Source organism: Dryobates pubescens, chromosome 25 (assembly GCF_014839835.1).
Source record: "Dryobates pubescens isolate bDryPub1 chromosome 25, bDryPub1.pri, whole genome shotgun sequence".
Classification (NCBI taxonomy): Eukaryota; Metazoa; Chordata; class Aves; order Piciformes; family Picidae; genus Dryobates; species Dryobates pubescens.
In genome coordinates, this window is record NC_071636.1 from 391,430 (window position 1) to 408,172 (window position 16,743).

At 63.2% G+C, this 16,743-nt stretch overlaps 1 protein-coding gene across 1 annotated transcript in view; it reads left to right on the forward strand.

The window, feature by feature from the left end:
- The window catches only part of OSBP2 (oxysterol binding protein 2), a 43,998-nt gene that overhangs the window by 13,078 nt on the left and 14,177 nt on the right, over window positions 1-16,743 (forward strand). The window contains exons 2-3 of the mRNA XM_054173031.1: window positions 79-287; window positions 11,706-11,956. Coding sequence (XP_054029006.1) covers window positions 79-287; window positions 11,706-11,956 — 460 coding nt within the window. The remainder of the gene's footprint in view (window positions 1-78; window positions 288-11,705; window positions 11,957-16,743) is intronic.

Genomic DNA, 16,743 nt, shown 5'->3' on the forward strand with positions numbered 1-16,743 from the left:
CCCGAAAGCTCTTCTCGGCCATCCTCGGGGGCTCCCCGGGGCCGGCTGCGGGCTCTGAGCCTTCCCTTCCCCCTGCAGGACGCAGGCAGAGATGGCTCACACCTGCCGGGGCACCATCAACCTCTCCACGGCTCACATCGACACCGAGGACTCCTGCAACATCGTGCTGTCCAGCGGGGGCAGGACCTACCACCTGAAGGCCAGCTCCGAGGTGGAGAGGCAGCGCTGGGTGACAGCCCTGGAGCTGGCCAAGGCCAGGGCCATCCGCATCAGGAGCAACCAGTCCGGTAGGGCTCAGCCCCCCCCCCCCCGCAGCCCCCCCCCCCCCCGCAGCCCCCCTGCACCCCCCCGCACCCACCCCCCCACCCCCCGCTGCAGCCCTGCTGCTCCTGGGGAGCTGCTCAGCACCCAGCACCCCCAAGGCTCTTTCTGCAGGGCTGCTCTCAGCCCCCTCTGCACCCAGCCAGGATTTGTGCCTGGGCTTGGCCTGAGCCAGCTGCAGGACCTTGCCCTGTGGCCTGCTGACCCTCCTGCAGCTGGCACTGGCCACACTTCTGCAGCCTGCCCAGCCCCCTGTGGCTGCCATCCCTGCCCTCAGGTGAGTCCCCTGCAGCACACACTTGGTGCCATCAGCAGGCTGAGGATGCACTGCAGCAGACCAAGGGCCCAGCCCTGGCCTGATCTGGTTTGGCTTTTGTAGGCTGAGCTGTCCCCGAAGGTCACCCAGGAGCTGATTGTCTGTGAGGCACTTCCCAGCCCTGTGTGAGCAGGAAGTGTTCTGGGATGGATTGTCTGGCAGTGCTGTGAGCTCTCTGTCACTCCCCAGTGCAGCTCCAGGGTGCCAGCAGCCAGGCAGAGCGCAGCTGGCACGGGAGGAGGTGCCAGGCAGCCCTGTTTTGCCTGGCAGAGCCTGACACTGCGCCAGGGCACAGCTGCAGCCAGCTGGCTGCGGGGGCTGTGCCCCTCCTGAGCATCACTTCTGCCACCGTGGGACAGGCTGGGGGTGTGCAGCAGGGTCTGTCCTGAGGGGGAGCCTGGGGTGTGCCTCCTCCTCCTCCTTCCCTGGGGTGATGTAAGGGCAGGGCTGCAGGGGGAGGTTGGGGATGCTGCCCCCAGGCAGGAGCTCTGCCTCTGGGGTGGCTTGGCATAAAAACAGCAGAGGCAGAGACTCCCTGGCCTGGGGCTTGGACCTGCTGACTGCCAGCCTGCAGCCAGCCTGGGCCCTGCTGTGGGGTGAGGACAGGGCTGGGGCTGGCTGGGGCTGAGTCAGCTGCTGGCAGGGAAGGCACAAAGGAGCTCTGCTGTGGCCTGCTCCTGAGTGTCAAACATCCATAGAGTCACTGGGGGGGGTGGAAGGGACCTTAAAGCTCACCCAGTGCCAACCCCCTGCCATGGGCAGGGACACCTCCCACCAGCCCAGGCTGCTCAGGGCCTCATCCAGCCTGGTGTTGAGCACCTCCAGGCAGGGGGCAGCCACAGCCTCCCTGGGCAGCCTGTGCCAGGCTCTCCCCAGCCTCACCCTCAAGAATTTCCTCCTCATCTCCAGCCTCAGTCTGCCCTCCTCCAGCTTCAATCCATTGCCTCTCATCCTGTCCCTCCCAGCCCTTGCCAGAAGTCCCTCCCTGACTTTCTGGGTGCTGTGCCCTGAGAGCCTTCCTGAGAGGCTTCCTCACAGGGCTGATTTTCAGTTCTATTTTTAAGAAACAGCAAAACCCAAGCCCAGGGCAGGAGTGGGCAGGGAGACTTTGCTGTTCCCTCCTGCCTGTAACTGGAGGAGCTCTGCTCTCCCTCTGCCCAGGGCTGTTTTGGCAGTGGGCCCTGGGCAGGGCTGGCAGTGGGTGCTGCTGGATGGCAGGGGGAAAGTTTGCTGTCCTCATCCACCTGCAGCCTGGTAAGGCTTGGAAGGGAGCTCCAGAGAGCACCCAGCCCAGCCCCTGCCAGGGCAGGAGCACCCAGGAACACAGCCAGGGGGGGCTGGAAAGGCTCCAGAGCAGACTCCACAACCTCTTGGGTGCCCTGGGTGCCAGCTCCTCACTCCCTGGAGTGATCTCTGCTATTTCCAGCTCATTTCACAACAGCTTTTCCTCCCTTTTCCTGCCCTCCCTGGGATGTTTCTCTGTCCTCTTGTGCACTGTTTTGGCTTCCCCTCTGCCCCTGGGGCTTGTCCCTGCAGAGGTGCTGGCTGCCAGCCCTTGGCTGCTGTGCTCCTCTCATTGTCTTTGTGATCCTTGGCACTCTGAGTTTGCCCAGCCCACTGGTGACTGTGCCAGGAGGTGCTGCCCTGGCAAGTGCAACTGGCAGTGCTGCTGAGATCAGAGAGCCCCAGCAGGGTGGGGGTGGAAGGGACCTGCGGAGATCACAGCTCCCTGCTCCAGCAGGGCACCCACAGCAGCTTGCCCAGGAGCACAGTGCCTGGGGGGGGGTTGGAAGCTCTCCAGTGAAGGAGACTCCACAGCCTCTATGGGCAGCCTGCTCCAGGCCCCCAGCAGTCTGCCCTCAGCTCGTGCCCTCAGCTCGTGCCCTCAGCTCGTGCCCTCAGCTCGTGCCCTCAGCTCGTGCCCTCAGTGCCATCCCCCTCCTGTGTGGGTGGCAGGGGGGGAAGGATGATCCAGGTCATTCCTGCTGTGCTGCACCTGCTGAGAGCAGCTTCAGCTGGCATCTGGGCAGCTGTTGGAGCTGGAGTGAGGACAGAGGCAGTGTGGATGGTCCCTTGCTGCCCAGGGGTGGTGCATGGCCGACTTTGGTGCTCTGCCTGGCTGGGGCCAGGCTGGGGGAGTTGGCTGTCTCCATCCTGCTGACTAGAAGGCTCCAGGGAGACCTTTGAGCAGCCTTCCAGGACCTGAAGGGCTCCAGGAGAGCTGGGGAGGGACTTGTGACAGGGGCTGGGAGTGACAGGATGAGGACAATGGATTGGAGCTTGAGGAGGACAGGTTGAGACTGGAGATGGGGAGAAAATTCTTTCCAGTGAGGGTGGTGAGACCCTGGAAGAGGCTGCCCAGGGAGGCCGAGAAGGAGAAACTCCCCGAGCAGGACCTCTGCTTGCTCCTGGTTTCCTTTCCTCCCCAGGGCTCTGATGGGACTTCATTCCCCAGCATCCCATGGCTCTGCTGTAGCTCAGGGCCGCTGCCGTTCCCTGGCGGTGGTTTGCTGCATGCTGCAAACGCAGAGCATGCAGCAGGAGCAGGTTGCCCTCTCCTGGCACTCTCCTTCCACGGAGCCTGGCTCCCGGTCGTGGCTCCTCAGCTCCTGCAGAAGAGAGGTCCCTGCAGAGAGCCTTGTGTGAAGTCACTGAAGGTCTTGAACTGCCTACAGTTGATTCTGCAGCTGCCCTTCCAAGGGTGGCTGACAAGAGAGGGCTCTGGCAGCCAGACCCTGCTCAAAGGCTCTCTGTGGGGGCAGGGGGGTCAGCTCTGCTGGTGGGGCTGCTGCTCCTCTCCCCAGCACTTCAGCTCCTCCCTGGACCCAGGTGTGTTTCAGGCTGCCCACAGCATGTGGGGACCCCAGAACTGCTGGAGAGGGTCCAGAGGAGGCCACCAAGATGATCAGAGGCTGGAGAACCTCCCCTATGGGGACAGGCTGAGAGAGTTGTGGCTGTTCAGCCTGGAGAAGGCTCGAGGGAGACCTCAGAGCAGCCTTTCAGTACCTGAAGGGCTCCAGGAGAGCTGGGGAGGGACAGGATGAGGGACAATGGATTGAAGCTTGAGGAGGGCAGATTGAGACTGGCAGCTGCCTGTGCATAGGGGATGCAGGGAGAGGAGGAGCAGCAGCAGCAGGGGGGAGGAGGTGGAAGATGGGGAGTTGGAGGAGGAGGAGGTGGAAGAGGAGGGGTGCACAGGAGCTTTGAGTGGGGGTGTGTGCAAAAGATGAGTACATGAGAGACACAGAGGCTGTGAGGATGATGAAGGGCCTGGAACAGCTCTGCTGAGGAGAAAGGCTGAGAGCCCTGGGGCTGGGGAGTCTGGAGAGAAGGCTGAGAGGGATCTGATCAATGGCTATCAATATCTGAGGGGTGGGGGTCAGGAGGAAGGTGCCAGGCTCTGGCTGGTGGTGCCCAGGGACAGGACAAGGAACCACAGGGATGAGCTGGGACCCAGCAGGTTCCACCTGAGCATGAGGAGAAAGTTGTTTGGTGTGAGGGTGCTGGAGCCTGGAGCAGGCTGCCCAGAGAGGTTGTGGAGTCTGCTCTGGAGCCTTCCCAGCCCCCCCTGGCTGTGCTCCTGGGTGCCCTGCCCTGGGTGCCCTGCTCTGGCAGGGGCTGGGCTGGCTGCTCTCTGGAGCTCCCTTCCACCCCCTCCCTGCTGTGGTTCTGTTGTCCTGCCTTGGTCTGTTCTTTGCTCTGAGCAATGGAAGTGCTTGCTCTGAGCTCAGCCTCCTCAGGAGCTTCCTCTCCAGGTAAGAGCTGCTGCTTGTGGGCACTTCCCCCTTGACCATCTTCTGCTTTCTCCCCCAAAGCAGGAGGACAGCTGCAGGGTGACTGAAATGTGTCCTCTTGTGTGCTGCCAGCACCCAGATGGGATGCACCCAGCAGAGTGTGGCCAGCACCTCACGGGAGGCTCTCCTGCCCCTCTGCCCGGCCACAGCTGCAGTCCTGGGGCCAGTTCCGGGCTCCTCAGTTCAGGAGGGACAAGGAACTGCTGGAGAGAGTGCAGTGGAGGCTGCAGAGCTGCGGAGGGGGCTGGAGCAGCTCTGTGAGGGCTGAGGGCCTGTGCCCAGGCACACTTCACCCGGCAGCCCTCCGCTGCAGCTGCTCCTCGCACAGTGCTCTGGCTGATGCCGCTCTCCCTCCGGCCCTTGCTCCTTCCCCCTGAGCCCAGCGGGCTGGGGAAATCCAGCGGTCCCTCCACGGAGGGGGTGAGGGAGCAGCCGCTGCGGGGGACACATCCTCAGAACTCCCAGGGTTTGTCCTTGAGCTGCTGGGGAGGGGGTGCTCGGTTTGGGGGCGTTTGAAGGGTGGCCTCTGGAATGAAATTCCTGCGGAAGCCGCTGATCAAAATGATGAAATTCTGCTCTGCGTTTTAAGCAACGTCCTAAAAATAACCTCCGGCGGCATTTAAAGGGCCAAGCCTCTAGATGCCATCCCCCCCCGCCCCCTCCCCGGAGCAGCGGCCCGGTGGGGTCTGGGGCTGAACAGGCGACAGCGAAGCATCCCCCGGAGCAGGACCCAGCGCGGTCCTTTGTCGCCCCCTCGCCCCCTGCCGCCCGTTTCGGCAGGAGGATGCCCGTGCCCGGCAGGGCTGGGGTTAAGGCTGGCTCCGTGGTGCATGCTGGTAAGGGGGTGGTCGCTGGGGGGGAGGTGGGCGCCGGAGCGCTCCGCTCGCTGCCCGCATGTGGCCGGGATTTATTGCGGGCGGTGCGGCGCTGGGCTGGCTGCCGCAGGGCAGGACTTGGCTTTTGCTTTGCTTGTTGCTGTTAGTGGCAGCAGTTTGTTTTGCCTTTCCTTCTGTTTGTTTGCTTTGCTTCTTGCTCCTCCGCCCTGCAGCTCACACCATGTAGGGCAGAGCCCTCCGCTGTGGGGATGAAGGGGAGGGGCTGCTGGGAGCCGGGACCCCTGCGCTCCTTCTGCACCGCCGCCTGTCTGAATAAATTTCACAAGGGTTAGTGGCCTTCCTGGCACCCTCCTGGCACCCTCCTGGCACCCTCCTGGCACCCTCCTGCCCCCGCAGCCTGCCCCGCGGGCGCTCCCCTGCCAGCCCTGCGCTCGGTGAGGAGCGCGGCAGGGGCTGCCCTGCCCAGGTGCCTCCGCAGGGGCGGGAGGGTGTTTGACCCCTTCGCAGGAGCCCTGGGAGGCAGGGAAGGAGGGAAGATGCTCTCTGTGGACCTATGGGGGGTGCTGGCACCGTGGGAAGGCATCTCGGCCCCTGGCAGGGCTGGTGGGCATCAGGTGGGCTGCTGGGGTGGGGTTGAGGTTTATGCAGTGCCTGGCTCTGTCTCCTTTGGCTTGGGAGAGATTTGGGGGGGTTGGAAGCTGATTTGTTGCTCAGCTGTGATGAAATGGGAGGATTCTGTGGCTGGCTTCTGTGTTGGCTCTGCTGAGAGCCTGGCTCGGGGCAGAGCTCTCTGGGTTGGGTGTCCTGCACCCAGCTGGGTTGTGGGGCAGCACTGCCAGCCCAGTGTGGCTGTGGTGGGGGAGAAGCTGGGCAGGAGCCAGCAATGGGCACTGGCAGTGCCCATTGCCAGGGATGGAGAGAGGGGATCCTGCCCCTCTGCTCTGGGCAGACCTCACCTGCAGGGCTGTGTCCAGCTGTGGGACACAAGAGAGACCTGGAGCTGATGGAGAAGGTCCAGTGGAGGCTGTCAAGATGATGAAGGGCCTGGAACAGCTCTGCTGTGGAGAAAGGCTGAGAGCCCTGGGGGGGTTGAGTGTGGAGAGGAGGAGGCTGAGAGGCATCTGATCAATGACTATCAATGTCTGAGGGGTGGGGAGCAGGAGGAAGGTGCCAGGCTCTGGCTGGTGGTGCCCAGGGACAGGACAAGGAGCCACAGGGATGAGCTGGGACCCAGCAGGTTCCTCCTGAGCATGAGGAGAAAGTTGTTTGGTGTGAGGGTGCTGGAGCCTGGAGCAGGCTGCCCAGAGAGGTTGTGGAGTCTGCTCTGGAGCCTTCCCAGCCCCCTGGCTGTGCTCCAGGGTAAGCTGTTGTGGGTGCCCTGCTCTGGCAGGGGTTGGAGTGGGTGAGCTCCAGAGGTCCCTTCCAAGCCCTCCCTGCTGGGGTTTGGTCCTTCAGTGTAAACGGAGCTTCCAGACTCTGACCCTGTCTTGTTTTCACTGTGTGCTGTGGAGGGGGCTCTGCAGAGCAGGGCCTGAGTGTCAGCCTCTGCCTGGTGACCCTGCTCAGCCCACCCTGCTCAGCCCACCCCCATCCTGCTCTCCAGCATCTCTTCACAATGACTTATTTTAGCTGAACGGAATTTCCTTCTGCAGAGAAAAAAGTCATGGGAAGGAGAGCTGCAAATAGGTCAGCTCAGAATTCAGGCACTTGAGGGTTTGCAGGCTTCAGATGACCAAAAAGCAAACAAAAAAGCTTCCCCCCCCTTCAAATCTAGATTGGCCTCTTTGGCTTTCCTGTGGAGCTGCTTCCCTGGCTGGGTGATGCAAGGACAGGAGGGGCACAGGAGAGCTGCACACACATCACAGCTTTATGTAACTCAGCTCCAGCAGGCAGTGGAATGCCCCAACAAGAACTGTGCTCACAGAGGGCTGCAAGCAGCCTGAGTCCTGCTCTGTGAATCCTCCTGGGAGTGCTGGAGAAACAGGGACTGAGCTTGCAGAGTGGCTCAGGTTGGAAGGGACCTCAGAGAGCATCTGCTGCAACCTCCCTGCCTGCAGGGACAGCTCTCAGCTACACTTGGGTGCCCCAAGCCCTCATCCAGCCTGGCCTGGGACACCCCCAGGCAGGAGGCAGCCACAGCCTCCCTGGGCAGCCTGGGCCAGAGGCTCAGCAGCCTCACACTGAGGAACTTCTTCCTCAGCTCCACTCTGACCCTGCTCTGCCTCAGCTCCAAACCATTCCCCTGGGCCTGGCTCAGACCCCCTCAGGAGCAGTCTCTCTGCAGCCTTCCTGCAGGATCCCTTCAGCATCCTGAGGTTGGTTGGGTGGGGGCCAGCTGTGTGCTGGGCTGCTGTGGCAGGGTGAGTGGTGAGGGGGCTGGAGCCCTGCAGAGGTGGAGTCTCCTTGTCTGGAGCCTTTCCAACCCCCTGGATGTGTTCCTGGGTGCCCCTGCTCTGGCAGGGGGGGTGGGCTGGATGCTCTCTGGAAGTCCCTTCCACCCTCTCCCTCCCCACCATGTCTCTGTGATTCCCTTCCCAGCTCAGCTCATCCAGGGGCAGCCTGGCCATGAGCAGCAGCACCCTGGGGTGGCTCTGGGTCTTCCCTGATGGTTCAGGAGTGGGTGTGCAGCGTGGCCTGGTTTAGGGATGGGCTTGGGGCTGCATGGCTGTGCCTTGGTGGCCACCATGCCCCTGAGTGTCCCCAGGAGCTGCAGGGCCAAGCCCTGACCTGCCACCAGCACCTGCCTTGTGCTGCCAGCCTGCATCTTCCCCACCAGCTCTGGAGAGGTTGGCAGCAAGGGGAAGTGTTGAGCTGAGGGAAGCCTTGGAGGCAGAGAAGGGAGGCACTGAGGGAGCTTCTGCCTCCCTGTGAGAGGCTGCTCTGGGTGCTGAGGGCTGGTGCTGCCCTGCAGGCTGAGGAGCAAGCCCCAGGAGGCTCAGGGGCCGGTGGCTGCCGAGCTGTTTGACACAGATTAAAGAGCAGCACAGCTCCAAAAATAATCTCCCCAGCTTACCATGAGGCTGTTCCTATGGCAACTGCTTCATGCCAGTGCCCTGCAAACACAGCTCACAGCACAGGCACTCAGAGGTGCTCTGCAGGGCTAAACAGAGAGTGAGGTGGGGAGCCAGGGGGGCTCGGCTGGAGGGGTGCTGGGGGTGTGCAGGGGCTTCTGGGCTGCCCAGTTTGAGAGAGCCAGGGAACTGCTGGGGAGAGCCCAGGGCAGAGCCATGGAGCTGCTGAGGGGCCTGGGGCAGCCCTGTGAGGAGCAGAGGCTGAGAGCCCTGGGGCTGAGAGCCTGCAGCAGAGCAGCCCCAGAGGGGAGCTGAGGAGTGCTCAGCAAGAGCTGAAGGAGCTGTGGGGGGCAAGAGGCTGGGGCCAGGCTCTGCTCAGTGGTGCCCAGGGACAGGGCAAGGGGCAGTGGGCACAGACTGGCACCCAGGAGGTTCCACCTGAAGAGGAGAAAGTTGTTTGGTGTGAGGCTGCTGGAGCCTGGAGCAGGCTGCCCAGAGAGGTTGTGGAGTCTCCTGGTGTGGAGAGCTTCCAACCCCCCCTGGGCACTGTGCCCCTGGGCAGCTGCTGTGGGAGCCCTGCTGGAGCAGGGCTTGGACAGGGTGAGCTCCAGGGGTCTCTTCCAAGCCCTCCCTGCTGGGTTCAGGGATTTCAGCCCTGGGAGGTGTTTCAGCCTTGGCTGTGGGTCACGAAGCACAGAGCAGTGCTGGGCTGGCAAGGCTGCTCCTGGGCAGCTTTGTGTCACCTTTGGCTTGCTCTGGTTCACTTTCAGCCATCCCTTTGTGTTTCCCTCTCCCTGTGCTTTGGTTTCAGCTGGTTGCAGCCAGGCCTGGTGCTTCAGAGATTTCTTTTTCACCCTGAGTCCCAGAAGCATGCCCTGGGCCAGGGCTCCTCTTGTCTGGGGCTGCAGGTTCAGAGGCAGGGTGAGGGGGGTGGGAGTGCTGGGGGTGGAGGGAGGTGTGCTGAGGTTTCCCTCCTGCTGCCCAGCCCCATGGCCATGAGAGCAGCTGTGGGGCAGCAGGGAGGTGGAGAGGGATGTTCAGCTCTTAACTCAGCCTGAACCAGCAGCATCACAACTGGTGTGGGCTGACCCAGCTCCCCCCTCCCCTCCCCCCCTTTTTTTCCTGGGCTTTGAGGCCTTTATGTAATGCTGCTATAAAGAGGAGGGGCACAGAGTGTCCCTGCTGCTGCCTCCAGCTGGGCAGGACCATCACACAGCCTCCAGCCACGGCCGGGAGGGGACGGAGCCCATCCCACACCCTGCTGCTGTGTCCTCTTTCAGCCATGGGCCAAGGTCCCCAGCCTGAGCCTGCAGCTTGATCCAGGCTTTGCTCTGGGAAGCAGAGCACCCACAGGAGCCAGGAGTTCAGACAGCCCCAGGGCTCTGCTCTGGCAATCACAGCATGGCAGGGGGATGGAAGGGACCCCCAGAGTGCATCCAGCCCAGCCCCCTGCCAGAGCAGGGCACACAGGAGCACAGCCAGGGGGGGCTGGGAAGGCTCCAGAGCAGACTCCACAACCTCTCTGGGCAGCCTGCTCCAGGCTCCAGCACCCTCACACCAAACAACTTTCTCCTCATGCTCAGGAGGAACCTGCTGGGTCCCAGCTCATCCCTGTGGCTCCTTGTCCTGTCCCTGGGCACCACCAGCCAGAGCCTGGCACCTTCCTCCTGCCCCCCACCCCTCAGACATTGATAGGCATTGATCAGGTCCCCTCTCAGCCTTCTCCTCTCCAGGCTGAACAGCCCCAGGGCTCTCAGCCTTTCTCCTCAGCAGAGCTGTTCCAGGCCCCTCATCATCCTCACAGCCTCTGTTGGACTCTCCCCAGCAGGCCTCTGTCCCTCTGGAGCTGGGGAGCCCAGAACTGGACCCAGCATTGCAGGGGTGGTCTGAGCAGAGGGGCAGCAGAGCCTCCCCAGCCCTGCTGGCCGTGTGTTTTGTCCTGGGAGGAAATGGGGGGGAGGGATCTGGGGGTTAAATGCTGCCTGGGGCCAGGCAGGGAGAGGCTTCCCTCAGCTGGGCACTGTGCTGGCAGTCTCTGTAAGCAGCTCCAGTGCTCTTCAGGAGATGTTGCTGGTGTCTGCCAGCACAGCAACTGCAGACTTGGCTTCCCTCCTTGAGCCCCACAGAGCTGGGGGTGTTTCCTGAGATCATTAGTGGTGGGAGAAACCTGGCTTGGGTCTGCAATGAAAGCTGAGCTGCTGTGGCCGGCAGGAGTGGGGCAGGGATTGGGGTTAGGGTTAGGGGGCACTGGTGAGGTCACACCTTAAATCCTGGGGTCTGGTTTGGGCCCCTCGCTGCAAGAAGGACACTGAGGGGCTGGAGCAGTTCAGCAGAAGGGCAGCAAAGCTGGGGAAGGGGCTGGGGATATGCTGCCTGGAGAGGAGGAAGCTGAGGGGAGATCTCCTTGCTCTCTACAGCTCCCTGCCCAGCCTGCCTGCAGCCCCCTTGCAGATATTGCAGTGCAGCTCTGAGGTCTCCCTGGAGCCTTCTCTCCTCCAGGCTGCACAGCCCCAGCTCTCCCAGCCTGTGCCCATGGCAGAGGTTCTCTGCCCTCTGCTCATCTTGGTGGCCTCCTCTGGACCCTCTCCAGCAGGTCCAGGTCTCTCTAGTGTCTCTCTTTCCCCAAGCTCCCCCAGTCCTGGCAGGGAAGCTGGGGGCAGGTTTTGCTGGGCCCCATCTCTCTTTAGTCCCAAAGCACTCCTTGAGGGAGAGGAAAGGGCAAGGGGCTGCTCCCTGCTCTGCTGCCTTCATGGCTTTTGTGTGTCCCCAGAGGGACCTTGGCTGAGCCTCGGCCATAAAGAGGAGGCAGACCTCGTGCAGGACCTCTCTGCTGCCCCTTTCAGTGCTTGCTCTGTGGGGGCTGCTCCACCTCCCCCCGGGCAGTGCTGGGATGAGCTGGGGCAATGCCTCACACTTGCTGCTGGCTTTGGGGGCTGAGCCTCTGGGTGTCCCGGAGCCATAACCGTTTCTGCCGTACCTGAGCTGCTGCGGGAGGAGCTCTCTGCCCCCTGAGGGCCTGCTGCTGGTTGTGGGCGAAGGCTCTGCCTGCGCTTTGTGACCTTTCCCTTGGGTGATTCGCTTTCTCCTGCCCTTAGCGGAGCCCGGGTGCAGGGCACCTTGACTCCGTGCCTGCCGTGGAGGGGAGAGCTTTGACCTATGCCCCCCCTGCTCCCAGTGCCACGTAGCCTTCCCCCCCCTCTTGAGCCGCGTCCCAGCGACAGCCCCGAGGACCCTTCAGGTGCGGCCCGGGGGCCGTGGGTCGCATCTCTGCGCACCGCCAGGCTTCGGTCCCGGGCTGGGGGGGCGACACCCGCTGACACCGACCCCTGGAGCCGCCGGCGGGCGGGAGGTCCCCGTGCCCCCCGCGCTGCCGGGCGGGCAGGGGGTAGCCATGGAAACCGTTCTTCCTCCATCCCTCCCCTGGCAGATGACTCCGGCGACGAGGAGCCCGCCGCGCAGTCGGACAAGGGCGAGCTGCAGGGCACGCTGAAGAGCCTCTCGGGGAAGCTGGAGGACCTCAGCACCTGCAATGAGCTGATCGCCAAGCACGGCGCCGCCCTGCAGCGCTCCCTCAGCGAGCTGGAGAGCCTGCGGCTGCCGGCCGAGAGCGGCGAGAAGATCAAGGCGGTGACCGAGCGCGCCACGCTCTTCCGCATCACCTCCAATGCTATGATCAACGTGAGTGCCCGCAGACCCCGGCCCCTGCCGCCCCCTCGCCCTCCGGCCCCCTCCTGCCCCGGCGCTCCCCGTGCGGCCGGGGGCTGGCTGCCGGCTGCCCTGGGGGGCTGCCGAGCTGGGAAGGGGCAGCTCGGGGAGCGGGCGGGGGCGTGGGGAAGCCCCGAGGCGGGGCTGGCACCGGCACCATCCCCGCAGCGCTGCCTTCCGGGGAGGCTGCTCTCGGGAGGTGGTGGGAAGGGGGAAAGGCAGGGGGGAGGGTCGGGCTGGGCTTTTCTAGGGGGTGACTTTCTGGCTGGCACAGCAATCTAGGGCCCGTGGCTGCTGCGGGTTCAGACCTTCGTGCCCCCCATGGCTCTCGTCCTCTCTGACTTCCATGAAGCTGCTCTTGCCTGACACGAGCTGGGGATTTAACCCCCTCGGGGGCCCGGCGCTGCCTGGTGCTGGCTGTGCTCTCCCAGCCCAGGCAGCTGGAGGTTGCTGCTGGCACTGGGACTGCTCCCTGCCTTGTGCTGCTCCCCGTGGTGCTTTCTGCCTGTTCTTTGGACAGCTTCTGCTCGGGCTGTGCAGCTGCCTCCATGGCGGTGAGGAGCTGCCTCCCTTCCTGGGGAGCCTTATTTCCCCCAGGGAGCTCTGGGCAGGGGGAAGGAGAACCAAACTGAATTAAATATTGAAAGGAAAGGGGGAGGGATAAACCCCAAAGCCCACCAGAGCTGGAATAATAGATGAAGGCAGGGCTGGGGGAATTGTGAATGGAGCAGTGCTGTCCCCATGGTGTCCCAGCCCACAGCCACAGGAGGTTGTCTGTTGCTTTATGTGAGCTTGGGAGGCATCAGAGCCCAGAGCAGGGGCTGGAGGGCACTGGGGAGCTCTGTGCTCCCAGCATCCCCCCAGGCACAGCCCCCTCCCCGCCCCTGCTCGCAGGATTTTTAGCTGTGGAGGGGAAAGGGCTTCCTGAGGTGGTGCCTGGTGCTGTGGAGCAGCTGGGGGGGGCTCATGCAGGGCTCTGCCCGTGGAGAGCTGAGGGGAGGCTATGGAGCAGGGTGGCAGCGTGGCACGAGTGGTGATGGGGTGTGGGCAGGGAACTGCTGGGCACAGCTGGGAACTGCTGGACTCTGCCCTGCTGAGACCACTCCTGGAGTGCTGTATCAAATAGTTTTGGGGTTCTCCAGCTCCAGAGAGACAGAGACCTGCTGGGGAGAGTCCAACAGAGGCTGTGAGGATGATGAAGGGCCTGGAACAGCTCTGCTGAGGAGAAAGGCTGAGAGCCCTGGGGCTGGAGTGGAGAAGACTGAGAGGGATCTGATCAATGGCTATCAATATCTGAGGGGTGGGGATCAGGAGGAAGGTGCCAGGCTCTGGCTGGTGGTGCCCAGGGACAGGACAAGGAGCCACAGGGATGAGCTGGGACCCAGCAGGTTCCACCTGAGCATGAGGAGAAAGCTGTTTGGTGTGAGGGTGCTGGAGCCTGGAGCAGGCTGCCCAGAGAGGTTGTGGAGTCTCCTCTGGAGCCTTCCCAGCCCCCCCTGGCTGTGCTCCTGTGTGCCCTGCCCTGGGTGCCCTGCTCTGGCAGGGGGCTGGGCTGGATGCACTCTGTGGGTCCCTTCCACCCCCTCCCTGCTGTGATTCTCCGATTTCTCCAGCAGCCTTTAGGGAGGGGATGAGCAGAGCAATCATTTGCTGTGTCCAGGCTGAAGAGAGAGGAGGTTGTGGTGGTTGTGATGTGGTACAGGCTTGAGTGAGGCTGTCTGGAGGCTGGGATGGCATGGAAAATACTGTGCAGGGGAAGGCCAGCAGCAGCATGGCTTGGCCAAAAGACAGCAGGTGAGAGGGGCCAGGCAGGGAGCAGGGCTGGGGCTGGGTGGACAGCAGAGTCCTGTTTTTAACAGCATCCTTTTGTGCTTCAGCTGCTGGCTGAGACTGGAGATGGCTCTGAAAGGGAGAGGCTGTGGTGTGGAAGGAGCTGGGTATTGAGTCCAACCCCGCTGCCAGAGCAGGAGCAGAGAACCCAGCACAGGTGGCACAGAACATCCAGGCAGGGCTGGGAAGGCTCCAGAGAAGGAGACTCCACAACCTCTCTGGGCAGCCTGCTCCAGGGCTGCAGGGAGGGATGCTCCAGAGAGGGATGCTCAGGATGAGTGCTCCAGGGATGGCTGCCCCGGGGCGGTGCAGGCGGTTCCCATCCAGCTGCCTGTGATCTGACTGTGCAGACGCGGCCGGAGCCGGCGGCAGCAGGGGAGGAGGAGCAGACAAACAGCCGCGGAGATGCAGCAGCTCTGTGGGGAGGTCACCTCCTGCCTGCCTCAGCCCTCTCCCGGGATGGGGAGAAGGCAGCTCGGGCTGCCCCTGGGGGAGGGCTGCCAGGGGAAGGGTCGGGCAGAGGCGCAGCAGGAGGTGCAGCACCCCTGTGGCCCTGGGCACGGAGGGTGGCAGTGCTGCCCCTGAAGCCCAGAGCTCTGCCAGCCAGCTGCTCGCTCTGCTGCCAGCCCTGCCCCAGGATCCCAGGTAACCCTGCACGGGGGGAGGCTCCTGGCAGAGCTCAGAGGCTCTGGGTCAGCAGCCTGGGAGCAGCAGCGAGGGGCAGGGGCTGAAGGGCAGGCCCCAGTCTGCTGCAGGGCAGGAGTGGGAGGGATGAGAGAGTAAGGAGCAGCAGTTTGAAAGGATTAGAGGAGCAGAGAGGAGCACTGGGCTGACCTCTTGCAGGGAGAGCTCCTGCCTCATCACTCAGCAGCAGGGCTGTGTGGCTGTGCTGAGGGAGCCAGCTTGGGCCTCAGGAAGAGCCTGCAGGGCTGTGGGTGGTGCTGGGGATGTGGATGAGGATGGGGAGGGCTACAGCCAGGCTTGGAGGTGGCTGAGCTGGCTCTGTGCTTCCCTGAGGCATGGAGAGCAGCAGGGCCTGGGCTGGAGCATGCATCACTCCTGGGCTCATTGGTGTCTTGCCTCAAGGTTTCTTTACCACAGAGGATTTCTTTGCCATGAGGGTGCTGAGACACTGCCCAAAGAAGTGTGGACAGCTCACCTCTGGAGGTGTTCAGGGCCAGGCTGGATGAGGCCTTGAGCAACCTGTGCTGGTGGGAGGTGTCCCTGCCCATGGCAGGGGGGCTGGAGCTGGATAGCCTTCAGGGTCCCTCCCAACCCAGCCCATGCTGTGATTCTTGGATTCTGAGGAGCAGAGTTGGAGCAAGGCTCAGCTGGGCTGGTGCAGCATTGGCAAGGAGAGTGGTGGAGAAGCCAGGGCAGGGTGTGGGGCTGTGCTGAAGATGCTGAGTGGGCAGGGAGCCCTGAAGGACTCCATCTCTGGCTCTTCAAGAGGCCACTGTGCTGGTGCCCCCCTGAGCCCATCACACAGAGGGTGCCAGCCCCTGCTTTGGCACCCTAACCCTTTCCCATGGGAACAGACCCCTCTGGAGTGAGACAGCAGCCACGAGGGCCCTCCCCCTCTCTGAACCTGCAGGGAGGAGGTTGATGTGCAACACTCAGAGCCTGCACTGGCAGGGAGATGGACAGCAGCCTTGTGCTGCTGCTCCTCCCAGGAAGGCAGCCCTGGGCTGCTCCTTTCAGCCTCTCTGAGATGCTCAGCAGCACACCAGAGGCTGCATCCTCCAGCCCTGGCAGCATTTCTCTCCGTGGAGCCCTTTGGGGCCATGCCCTGCCCCAGAAGCAGTTGTGGGCTGGCTTTGTGCCATGCCCTGGTGCCTGGAGGAGCAGCCAGCCTCTCCCTATGGCCATGCTGGGCTCTTGGAGATGCTGAGTGGCACCTGGCTGGGGAGCAGTGTGCTGGTGGGCACTCAGATGGGGCTGTGGAGGGGCAGAGTGCTGGGGGTGAGGGTTAGAGCTGCTCACTTGCTTTATTTGGAGACCTGCAGGGTGCCAGCAGGGCACTCCAGACTGTCCTGGGGTCCTGAGCAGCCAGAATGAGCTGTGACAAGGGCTGGGAGTGCCAGGATGAGGGACAATGGATTGAAGCTGGAGGAGGACAGATTGAGGCTGGAGATGAGGAAATTCTTGAGGGTGAGGTTGGGCAGACTCTGGCACAGGCTGCCCAGGGAGGCTGTGGCTGTCCCCTCCCTGGAGGTGTTCAGGGCCAGGCTGGATGAGTCCTTGAGCAGCCTGTGCTGGTGGGAGGTGTCCCTGGCCCTGGCAGGGGGTTGGCACTGGGTGGTCTTTAAGGTCCCTTCCAACCCAACCCATTCTGTTAATCCATGAATCCATTGTGCCTCACCCTGTCACTCCCAGCCCTTGTCACAAGTCCCTCCCCAGCTCTCCTGGAGCCCCTCCAGGCACTTTTCAGCCCAGCCGCTGGAGCTGGAGCAGCTCTCTGCTCCGTGCATCCTTACAGCTCAGGGTTAATTCTGGCTCTGCAGCGAGCGAGCTGCGGCTTCCACCCCTGGATTTGCTTCCTGAGCAGCAGGGATTGCCCTCAGCAGCCCCAGGCAGATGCTCTGCTCCCTACAACGGGAGCCGAACGCCGGCGGTGGGGCAGGGACCCCCCCGGGGTGGTTCCGGCGGTGCTGGCAGTGCGGGAGGAGCTTGCTGCGTTAATTAACGGCGCTCAGGACGGCCGTTAATTGGCCCGGGGAGAACCATGTCAGCGACCCAGAAAAGCCCCAGCCCCGGGATTAAATCTGCAAGCCAAGCCTAATCCTGCCAGGAGCAGCAGGCTGCAGCCAGGGCTCTGCGTGTCCCGGCGCTGGCTGCTGCGGATGCGCTGCGCCCCCAGGTAAAGAACTTGGTGGGGACTTGGCTGTTCCCTGGGGGAGGTGGTGGAGGGCGGTGGGAGTCACCCTGGG